Here is a 12,365-nt window from a genome sequence, read left to right on the forward strand (position 1 = left end):
TCTTTACAGACAGGCAACTAGCCAGTTGAGGTATGTACAGCACCGTGCTGAAGAGGACGACACGCTGTTGCCTTGGCTGCCACCTCTGGAGAAGTAGTTGCTTTCTTGTTGTTCACAATTCTTCATCCACCCTTTTCACCCTCTGCTTTACTTTCCCTTACAGTGTGAGTATCCATAGCAACGACTTAATGAAGAGACATGAGAGTGCTGTTAGCTGAAGTTAGCCAGCTAATTATCTTCACTCAACTCAAACAGCAGATACTTCTGTTCTGATTCCAGATTTGAATAGCAGAGAAGTAGAGGAAGATATCAAATGCCCAACGTGTCGAACTTGTTGAGAAACTGGTCAGCTGATTTGTGTCAAAAGTTGCAGTGAATGGAATGTTAGAAGTCTGGAAGTTGATATTGTCACAATGGGATCTTTAGAAATCCCATGGAATTGAATGAAGATGGGAAATAAAATAGTTTCATTTAAAAAAAATACCTTTTAAACTATCAAAAAGTTGTATGCAAGCACTCAGCAGGTTTTAAAGTTTGAATGACGTTTCTAGGGTAATCTACTTATACAAACTACACAAAAATGCATGAGTACAGACCTTGTAAAAGGCCTTGTAAAATGTGTTGTCGGTGGTGTTAAAGAAAACAATGTGTTGGCAAATTTTTAAAACCTTATAATAAAAAATAACTTGTTACAGCATAGTTAATGTATAGGAATAGATTGCACATAATTCACCAGTCATTCAAATTAAATATGTTTCTTATATTTGTAGCTACTCAGTGCCACACCAATATAAAATACTGAATAATCCATATTTTTGTTTCTCACAAAAGTAAATATTCATGTGAATTAGACGATAGGAGACCTAACAAAACAGACTAAGGGAACCTGATTGATTTAATATTCAAAACACAGTAACACTTTACATGAACTTGCTCTTATGTCAGTGTAGATTTAAATGCATAGTAATAGTAGTAGAGTTGAGCGGTTTCTGTTACTACACAAGTGAAATAAACTCAACCCCATCACTACGCAATTACAATGCAATTCATGAAGTACTGTGCTATAACATGTAACTACAATGCTACTAGTGTAATTAAGGACACGGTTACTACACAGGTATAAGAGCAAATTAATGTAAATTGTTACCCAAAACACATACATCAATAGATAGAAATACATTGATAGATTTTTAAAAAAAGACTATACTTTAGAAGCAAAACACAAATATAAATGTTATGATCTAGATATTCTTTTGCCACATAAATACAATATGGAACAATATGTAGTTTTATACATCTTAGGTATGAGAAGAAAGTAAAGTGTCACATTTATTTTGACAGAGAGTGACTGAACTGTTAGCAGTCCTGGGGAGTAGTTCCACTACATTTAATTCAGTTAGTAATTTACCTATATTTTGTAGTAACTACATTCAAATCTTTGTAGTGTCTTTGGTAGTTAATTACTTGTTTTAGCCATGTAGCTATCTACTGGAACTGCCCACTACATTTATTCAACTACCCCCTATTTCTTTCTCTCTCCCTGGCCACTGGGCTAAGCCAAAGCACTCACCCTGGCTGTCACACAGATCTCACGACACTGTTAACATCTGACTCCAGATTGATGTGTTCTTGCAGTCATTTTTCTTAACTGTGTAGTCGATGACATTTCAGATTTAGATATGATAGTTTTTTACAAAGTAGTTTGGATGTAGTGAACTACTTTTCAAAGTAACTATTAAAGTCAACTATATATTTCTTTAGGGTAGCGTAATGGCTCTATTCAATCAGATCTGCTTTAGCCGACATCTAACGACAACTGCGTTAGATCAGATCCTGGCATTATACCTGAAGCGGACATTGCTATTGGCTGCACGGAGTCGCATTAAGAGAAATCTCATGCGAGCCTTATTTACAAGTTCGAAACACGGAAAGTGAGATGTGATCTACACCTCGATTCAGCTGATAGAAATCCTCATTATTTTCTTTAGGCTAATGATATTCAATTTGAGAGTCATTATTTCTATATAGCCTACACTTTGTCATTCTGAATATCTAACTTGAGTGACAATGATGAAGAGTTGCTCTTCACCAATTTGACAGCTCCAACACAGTTACATCTCCGGCACCGTCAAAACATCAGCTATGCAGGTGTCTGCTATCGCCGGTTAACGCTGGATCTGATTGAATCTAGGCCGAAGTGTAGCTTAACCTCTTCCAGTGTGAAGTAATTGATAGAAGCTATAAACTATATTTTCAGAGTAGCTTCCCCAACACTGCCTGTTAGTAACCCAGACATATAGTTATAGTCAGTTATCTATTTAGCAAAGGGAACAAAACAAAACACTAATTCTTGGCCATTGAAGTGGATATATTCTTCTCTTTGGTAAGTTTTAAAGGTGGGTGATAACGTCCACCTAAAGTGCTATACTTTGTGAGCTGGTCAGCTTTTGCATTGCTCTTTGAGGGCTTTGCCTTCTTATCACGCTGACTGGCAGATCTACTGGGTCACCCTGAGTATAGTCTCTTCCCAGAGTTCAACTAGTGTTTGCCTCCGCCATTTTCAGTTCCCCCATTTTGGAATTCTAGTGGTTCTGTTGCTCTCTGTGTGTCTTTTGAAGGGCCAGAGGCAGGAAGTTGTTGCGTAGGGGTGTATGGGATTTTAATGTCACACACAGACACACACATGCAGCCCCATTGTTTGTCTGATTCACCATCAGAAGTGCTCAGTCTTGAGGAGTGTTAAGGAGTCATGACAGTCAAAGTATGTGTGCATCTAGGTGTGCACGTGTATACTGTACATCTCTATGTCTAGGCATAGCCGCCTCTCAGTTCTGCAGGTGGCCTGGGCCCTCTGTTACTACACAGATCCTCCAGGGGGCGCAACAGAGCGTCCTCTCTAGGTTTATAGGGTATTGCGTAGCTGTCCTCCTCCATCAGTATCCGGTTCAACGTCTGCTCGTTGTTTATGTGGCGACGCACCATCAGTACGTACTGGCGCCCTTCCTCCAGAGGGGGGCAGTCACACACGTTGGGCACCCACAGGAACTCGCGGTGCTCCAGGCGGAAGCGATTGTGGTAGGTGTGGATGATCTGGACATCGTAGCGCGTCTCCTCGCCCCGGTACAGCTTGCTCATGACTTTGGCACGGAACACTGACAACCAATGAAAGACATTATGCTAACACTTTACATAAAGCCAACAGGTATAATGCATTAAAACTTGTTATAACTTACAAGCATGTATGTGCCCTTACAATGTTTTATAATAAGGTTTGTTGTGCCATGCTTGTTTTTCCATGCTGCGATTTTTCAACTGACTTAAAATGTCTGTTTAAGTTTCACCGAATTACATTCGTTCCTTACTTTAAAAAACTATTCAAGTGAGATGTCAACTTGCACCACTATCACCTGATTGTTGTAAACTCAAACCCAGCTGTAAACTGGGTCATGTGAATTTAAAGCACACAAGGGTGTTTGAACCGCTAACTTTAGGTATTCAAGAAGTTCAGACTTACCAAAGTCTTTCTGGCAGTACTGCCTCTGGCGCTCCCCTCGACCGCGGGCCCGCCTACATTTCCCACAATGCCCTACGGGAGTAGAAAGAGAAGCGGTGAGTTGATTTGAGCACAGATTGTTTTTTATATCAGGGTATTGCACAATGGTTAGGATGGCACAGATGAGTTTCTGAGAGTGAGTAGGGGACTTAAGGATAGTAGAGTAGAGAGTAGGATAGATTAAAGGAAAGAGAAGAGCATAGGACAGATTAAAAGGAAGAGTAGAGAACGGGATAGATTAAAGGAGAGTAGAGAAAAGATTAGGACAGATTAAAAGGAAGAGTAGAGAACGGGATAGATTAAAGGAAAGAGTAGAGAGCAGGACAGATTAAAGGAAGAGTAGAGAAAAGATTAGGACAGATTAAAGGAAAGAGTAGAGTAGAGAGCAGGACAGATTAAAGGAAAGAGTAGAGTAGAGAACAGATTAAAGAGTAGAGTAGAGATTAGGACAGATGAAGAGTAAAGTAGAGATTAGGACAGATGAAGGAAGAGTAGAGTAGAGATTAGGACAGATGAAAGGAAGAGAGTAGGACAGATTAAAGAAGAGTAGAATGTAGGCTAGGTGAAACGAAGAGTAGAGTAGAGAGTAGGACATTAAAGGAAGAGTAGATTAGAGAGTAGGACAGATTAGAGGAAGAGTAGAGTAGGATAGATTAAAGGAAGAGTAGGATAGATTAAAGGAAGGGTAGGATAGATTAAAGGAAAGAGTAGGGTAGAGGGGGGAAGCAGAGGAGAGAGGATTGTAGCATTTTAGCAAGGCGAGAGTTGAGGTTTGGGGGAGTGGGGGTGAGATAGGGGTTAAAGATTTAGGTGAGGGAGAGATTGAGGTGAGGTGGAGCAAACCTCCTCGGGGTGGTTGGGGTAGTCGGTTCCTCCTGGTCTCATCCCTCTCCAGGCGGGGAAGGACAGGTGGGCGATGGGGCTGGTGAGGGGGTTGTCGAGCTGGGTGGCGAGGGGACTTGATGGGCCAGCCACCTGGAGGAGCTGAGGGACAGTGCGGGAAAAGGTGAGTTACATTATTGAGTATCAACATGCCTTTGGAGTTGGGGCCAGGAGTTTTCATGACCTGACCAAGAAAAGGACCTGGGTCCAAGACATAAACTCAAATGGAACTTTAAGGGATAGTTTACTTATTTATTAGATGTTTGTTTTCTTACCTTAAAAGCAGTCTATGGAAAAGGAGTGACTGCAATCCACACTTTGTTTTTGTTAAACTAGCCACTGCCAACAAAATGTTAACATGAGCATTTTTTTTACCAAAGCACCATGTCAGTAAATCTCCCCAGTTAAGCACGTTTTAAATGTCATGCCCAAATCATTTTTAATCATTAAAAAACAATTCATTGAGGACCACAATCCATTTAAGAAAAATATCTAAATATGTACAATTTCTGAACTATTCCTTTAAATTTGCATTAATCATCCATTAATGTGAGATTTGTGCAAACGACGGAGAAGCATATGTGTATCTTGAATCAGGATTTGGGCAAGGGATCTTTCCAAGGCATTCTTTAGGTAGAATTTGTAAGGACAGGCAGTGGGAGACGAGAAGCAAGTACAGGGAGTGAACATTTAATGAAATAGACAGGAAACAAAACACACAAACAGGGTCTGGACAGGGGAAACAAAACAACATTAATGCTGACACAGGGATGCAACTGAGGAACAGACAGATAGAGAGGGGGCAATCAACAAAGTGAAGGAGTCCAGGTGAGTCCAATGAAGCGCTGATGCGTGTAATGATGGTGACAGGTGTGTGTAATGAGGGGCAGCCTGGCGCCCTTGAGCGCCAGAGAGAGGGAGCGGGAGGAGGCGTGACAGAATCACTAAAGAGTGACTTTCTGTCCAGCATCAAATCACTATGATACGACATGAGCAAACATCATCTTAGATAATTGATTTCTGCTCCAAAATGCTAAAAAGCAATCGCTTTTGTTCGTCTTGACTCCCCCACAGGCTTTCAATGCTCCCTGTGACCCACAAGGTAAATAAGACCATGTTTCTAGACCTAACTCAGTCTTTAGCCACGACTCAAAAGGAACTGACTGCGTGACCCTTTAGTGAGTCCTGTGTGGCTCAGTCGGTGGCTCAGTCGGTAGAGCATGGCGCTTGCAACGCCAAGCGTCGTGGGTTCGATTCCCGCTGGGGCCACCCATATGTAAAAAAGTAGTGGCCCCAGCCGACTTGTAAGTCGCTTTGGACAAAAGCGTCTGCTAAATGGGATATATTATATTTTTATTATTTAGTGGATCTAAACCCACCAGTTAGAAAACACTATGCTAGGGGCTAGACTACTTCTCAACCCACCAGCTAGAAAACACTATGCTAGGGGCTAGACTACTTCTCAACCCACCAGTTAGAAAACACTATGCTAGGGGCTAGACTACTTCTCAACCCACCAGTTAGAAAACACTATGCTAGGGGCTAGACAGACTACTTCTCAACCCACCAGTTAGAAAACACTATGCTAGGGGCTAGACTACTTCTCAACCCACCAGTTAGAAAACACTATGCTAGGGGCTAGACTACTTCTCAACCCACCAGTTAGAAAACACTATGCTAGGGGCTAGACTACTTCTCAACCCACCAGTTAGAAAACACTATGCTAGGGGCTAGACTACTTCTCAACCCACCAGTTAGAAAACACTATGCTAGACTAAACCCACCAGTTAGAAAACACTATGCTTAGACTACTTCTCAACCCACCAGTTAGAAAACACTATGCTAGGGGCTAGACTACTTCTCAACCCACCAGTTAGAAAACACTATGCTAGGGGCTAGACTACTTCTCAACCCACCAGTTAGAAAACACTATGCTAGGGGCCCACCAGTTAGAAAACACTATGCTAGGGGCTAGACTACTTCTCAACCCACCAGTTAGAAAACACTATGCTAGGGGCTAGACTACTTCTCAACCCACCAGTTAGAAAACACTATGCTAGGGGCTTAGTTAGAAAACACTATGCTAGGGGCTAGACTACTTCTCAACCCACCAGTTAGAAAACACTATGCTCGGGGCTAGACTACTTCTCAACCCACCAGTTAGAAAACACTATGCTCGGGGCTAGACTACTTCTCAACCCACCAGTTAGAAAACACCATGCTAGGGGCTAGACTACTTCTCAACCCACCAGTTAGAAAACACTATGCTAGGGGCTAGACTACTTCTCCACCCACCAGCTAGAAAACACTATGCTAGGGGCTAGACTACTTCTCAACCCACCAGCTAGAAAACACTATGCTAGGGGCTAGACTAAACCCACCAGTTAGAAAACACTATGCTAGGGGCTAGACTACTTCTCAACCCACCAGTTAGAAAACACTATGCTAGGGGCTAGACTACTTCTCAACCCACCAGCTAGAAAACACTATGCTCGGGGCTAGACTACTTCTCAACCCACCAGTTAGAAAACACTATGCTAGGGGCTAGACTACTTCTCAACCCACCAGCTAGAAAACACTATGCTAGGGGCTAGACTACTTCTCAACCCACCAGTTAGAAAACACTATGCTAGGGGCTAGACTACTTCTCAACCCACCAGCTAGAAAACACTATGCTCGGGGCTAGACTACTTCTCAACCCACCAGTTAGAAAACACTATGCTAGGGGCTAGACTACTCCCATTATGTCCTGCACCAAATTACTAAATGATCAAACCTGTTTACTAAATTCTAAAGGATGCTAAAGTCTTAGATCATTGCTTTGTTGAGCAGTACACAGAAAAGAGTCAAAACTATGGTTTTGTACCAAGCACCACTATCTCAGCATGGAATATGCGGTGGGTTTTGGGATTAGGAGCGTTATCACTAAACACTTCTAAGATAAGTGGGGGACATTCCACTCCAGAAACTTCATGCCTTGGCTTTATCAGTTATTGTCAGCCAGGTACAGATCAAAGTATAGCAGGTCAGAACAGTGTATTCAGTTTTGGATCAAAGTCCACTTTTGCAGTTATATAGGACAAATATAATGATTACTATTGAATGTTGGTTACATTCCAACCAGGGCCAATTTAGTAGAAATACAACACTGATTATAAACCTATGATTGAGTTTGCAGTTAATAATTCCCCTCTTATACAAACGGATGGAATAAAACATTCCAGAAGACATTTGCTGCACATTAGCAAGGCACAGTCAGTTTGTAGGCCAGGGGTTTTCAAACTGGGGTCCCTGTCAGCCTCCCAGGCCCATGTTGCCCAGGGTTATGAACATACATTGTAGATTAATAATATTACATTGTGGTGTATTACACCTTCTAAACTTATACCACAGATCCCTTGGCCAAAATGTGTTACCTTTGTTGTTGTTAGTGATATTCATTAAAACAAAATTAAATGTAAAAAAAAAAACTATTTTAATATTTTGAGATCTGGCAGTACCTCTGCTGTACCAGAGGCAGTCAGATCTGAAAATATTAAAAACATATAAATTAACTTTTTTATTTATTAATTTTACCTGTAGAGCTTGTCGTAATGTGCAGATTTTTTTTATACCCCTTGCAGTAATGTTTAGATCCATCTATCTATCCATCTTCCGTGTCTATCTATCTTCCGTATCATCCATCCATCTTCCATATCCATCCATCCATCATCCGTATCCATCCATCATCCGTATCCATCCATCCATCTTCCATATGCATCCATCCATCCATCTTCTGTTTCTATCCATCCATCCATCCATCCATCATCCATATCCATCCATCCATCCATCTTCCATATGCATCCATCGATCCATCCATCTTCTGTTTCTATCCATCCATCCATCTTCCATATTCATCCATCCATCCATCCATCTTCTGTTTCTATCCATCCATCCATCTTCCGTATCATCCATCCATCTTCCGTATCCATCCATCCATCCATCCATCTTCCGTATCATCCATCCATCTTCCATATCCATCCATCCATCCATCCATCCATCCATCCATCTTCCGTATCTATCCATCCATCTTCCGTATCCATCCATCCATCTTCCGTATCCATCCATCCATCTTCCGTATCCATCCATCCATCTTCCATATCCATCCATCCATCCATCCATCCATCCATCTTCCGTATCCATCCATCTTTTGTATCCATCCATCCATCCATCCATCCATCCATCCATCCATCCATCCATTCATCCATCATGTATTAAACTTCAGTCACACAAACAGAGGATGAGTGAAACCAGGGGTAGGTTTTCCCATGTAAATGCATACATCACATTAAATGGACATTTTGGACATGACATTTAACACATGTTAATAATGGGTACATTGACGTCCATTGGCTTTTGCTTACAAAATGCTAGCTAGCGGTTGGTGACAGTGCCTAGGTAAACAAACCCACAACCTGGATTGCATTTTGTCCTTAGACTTCTTACAAGGTAAGGAAACAAAATGATATTTTAATTTGGTTGAACTACCCCTTTAACAATGGTCAGCGGTCTTACCCCAGTAGGGTCTTGTGGTGACAGGGGGAGGTCTAGTAGTAGTAGTGGTAGTAGTAGTGGTGGGGTGATCCCAGGGGATGTAGCTAGCAGCGTGGTGAGGCTGGCGTAGCTGACTCCTCCTGCCATGGAACAGAGCGTAGCGGTCTGGAGGGAGCCAATACTCGTATTCTATCCCCAGGTTCCTGTCTGTCACCAACACCTGCACAACCACACAGTGTACAACGGATGTATATTTTAATATATATTCTTTTATGATACCCAGTATATTTTAAGCAATATTGGCCATATAACACAAACCCCAGAGGTGCCTTATTGCTTTTATAAACTGGTTACCAACGTAATTAGAATAGTAAAAAATAAATGTTTTGTCATATCTGTGGTATACGGTCTGATATAATACGGCTGTCAGCCAATCAGTATTCAGGGCTCAAACCACCCAGTTTAGAACTGTCAATACCAACAATATACTGAAAAAATATAACATATGGGAAGACAACACGTTAAGAAAATATATGTCCGTTACATATAGGAGAGGAGACTGACTGGTTCTGATAAATTGGCGTTTTGTATTTGTCATTATTAGGGATCCACATTAGCTGCTGCCAAGGTAGCAGCTACTCTTCCTGTGGTCCAAACACATTAAGGCACTTACATTACACATAAAACAGTTTATCATATAACATTATTACACCACTAAATATCTACAATACAAAATGTATAATACCACAATATTACAATGTACGTGTGTGTAGAGAGAGTCTGCGAGCGTGTGTGCGTATGCATGTGTCTGTACCTGTGTGGGTGTCTCTTCACAGTCTCCATTGTTTCATAAGGTGTATTTTTAGCAGTTTTTTTATTTGATTCTACTGCTTGCATCAGTTACCTGATGTGGAATAGAGTTCCATGTAGTCATGGCTCTATGTAGTACTGTGAGCCACCCATAGTCTGTTCTGGACTTGGGGATTGTGAAGAGACCCCTGGTGGTATGTCTTGTGGGGTATGTATGCATGGGTGTCCGAGCTGTGTGCTTCGAGTTTAAACAAACGGCTCGGTACATTCAGCTTGTAAACACTTCTTACAAAAACAAGTAGTGATGAAGTCAATCTCTCTTCCACTTTGAGCCATAAGAGATTGACATGCATATCATTAACGTCAGCTCCCCTTACGGGCCAGACGTGCTTTTTCTCTAAAACGTTTGTTCACATCCGTGTTAGTGAGCATTTTTCCTTTGTCAAGATAATCCATCCACCTGACAGGTGTGGCATATCAAGAAGCTGATTAAACAGCATGATCATTACACAAGTGCACCTTGTGCTGGGGACAATAAAAGGCCACTCTAAAATGTGCAGTTCTGTCACACAACACAATGCCGCAAATGTCTCAAGTTTTGAAGGCGAGTGCAATTGGCATGTTGACTGCACAAAAGCCCACCAGGGCTGTTGCCAGAGAATTGAATGTTAATTTCTCTAACATAAGCAGCCTCCAACATTGTTTTAGAGAATTTGGTAGTATGTCCAACCGGCCTCCCAACCACAGATCACGTATATGTCGTTGTGTGGGTGAGCGGTTGGCTGATGTGAACAGACTGCCCCATGGTGGCAGTGGGGTTAAGGTATTTGTAAGTCGCTCTGGATAAGAGCGTCTGCCAAATGACTTAAATGTAAATGTAAATGGTATGGACAGGCATAAGCTACGGACATTGAACACAATAGCATTTTATCAATGGCAATTTGAATGCACAAAAATACCGTAACGAGATCCTAAGGCCTATTGTGAGGCCCATTTTTTTATTTACTTCCCGTCATGTGAAATCCAGAGATTAGGGCCTCATGAATCTATTTCAATTGACTGATTTCCTCATATGAACTGTTACTCAGTACAAATCAATGAAATGATTGCATGTTACGATGATATTTTTGTTCAGTATAGTTATTGCATTGCGGCTCCGGTCAATCATAACTTTGACCAGACTGACCATGATGTGCAGGTCCTCCATAGTGGGTCCAGGGACCTCAAAGCTTTCCCAGGTGTCCACAGAGCGCTTGTACAGGAGCTTGGTTCCCGCTACGCTGTACTCCCCAGGAACACTGATCTTCCAGTTCCCATTAATGACAAACTGGGAACGCCCGTTCTGGAGAGCTGGAGGGAGAAGAGAAGGCTTGAATGAAGGTAGGGAATGTGTTTGGTTTTCAATGCTGATTGGTGAAGTGTGACTGAAATTGGCTTTGTGATGATAATATGTATGTGTTTGATTGAATTATGCTACGGTTGGGGTCAATTCCTTTTCAGTCAATTCACAAATCACAATTGAGGAATGAGGGAAATTTGATGTGGATTTTTCCTCCTCAATTTCATCATATCCAATTACGATCTTGTCTCATCGCTGCAACTCTCCAACAGGCTTGGTAGAGGTGAAAGTCGAGTCATGCATCCTCTGAAACATGACCCGCCAAACAGCGCTTCTTAACACCCGCCCACTTAACCCGGAAGCCAGCCGCACCAATGTGTTGGAGGAAACACCTTTCAACTGACGACCGAAGCCAGCCTGAGGGCGCCCGGCCCACCACAAGGAGTCGCTAGATGAGCCAAGTAAAGCCCCCTGGCCAAACCCGCCCCGAACCCGGGCAAAGCTGGGCCAATTGTGTGCCGCCCTATGGGACTCCCGGTCACGGCCGGTTGTGACACAGCCTGGGATTGAACCCGGGTCTGAAGTGACACCTCAAGTACTGCGATGTAGTTCCTTCGACCACTGCGCCACTCAGGAGGCCATGAGTTGTAATTTCTACTTACATTTATGTCCATTAGCAGACTCTTTTCTCCAAAGTAACAGAGTAGTGAGGGCATACATTTGTTTTGTACTGGTCCTGCATGGGAATCAAACCCACAACCCTGGCGTTGCAAGAGCCATGTTCTACCAACTGAGCTACACGGGACCATGGGACCCCTTTACTAAACTGAAATGGAATAAACCTCAACCCTACAATGTAACATTTCTTAATTCAGCAAAGTAACAAAGTTGCCTTGCCAAACAGAGTGGCATTACTACATCATTGCCTTGTTTGGCCTAACCGTGACAAGTTGCAGGAACAGACAAATAGGGAAACCATCTCTTGGAAGTACATTGTTAGTTTTTTTTGGGGGGGGGAATCTTCCAACCAAATCAGAACTAACCAAGTACATCCACTTGCCTGCCAGAAGGCCAGATCCCCAGTTCCCCCCAGGAAGTAACAGTAAATGTGGGTGAGGATGGATGGATAGCCTTGGGTGTTGTGTTGACCCCACCCAGCTTTTCCCTGGTGCCATGCACCCAGTTCCCCCTGGACCCAGCCAGAGTGCCCCATGGCCAAATGAAATGTGGGTGAGGATGGATGGATGG

General features: G+C 42.5%; 1 protein-coding gene across 1 annotated transcript in view; it reads right to left on the bottom strand.

Moving 5' to 3' along the window:
• Nucleotides 1–654: 654 nt before the first annotated feature.
• The window catches only part of adamtsl5 (ADAMTS like 5), a 70,701-nt gene continuing 58,990 nt past the window's right edge, over nucleotides 655–12,365 (bottom strand). The window contains exons 9-13 of the mRNA XM_064989610.1: nucleotides 10,965–11,128; nucleotides 8,990–9,188; nucleotides 4,397–4,537; nucleotides 3,515–3,586; nucleotides 655–3,152 (exon numbers count right to left, since the gene is read on the bottom strand). Of these exons, the coding sequence (XP_064845682.1) occupies nucleotides 2,809–3,152; nucleotides 3,515–3,586; nucleotides 4,397–4,537; nucleotides 8,990–9,188; nucleotides 10,965–11,128 (920 nt within the window). The 3' untranslated portion in view covers nucleotides 655–2,808. The remainder of the gene's footprint in view (nucleotides 3,153–3,514; nucleotides 3,587–4,396; nucleotides 4,538–8,989; nucleotides 9,189–10,964; nucleotides 11,129–12,365) is intronic.

The sequence above is a fragment of the Oncorhynchus masou genome, chromosome 2, assembly GCF_036934945.1.
Source record: "Oncorhynchus masou masou isolate Uvic2021 chromosome 2, UVic_Omas_1.1, whole genome shotgun sequence".
NCBI lineage: Eukaryota > Metazoa > Chordata > Actinopteri > Salmoniformes > Salmonidae > Oncorhynchus > Oncorhynchus masou.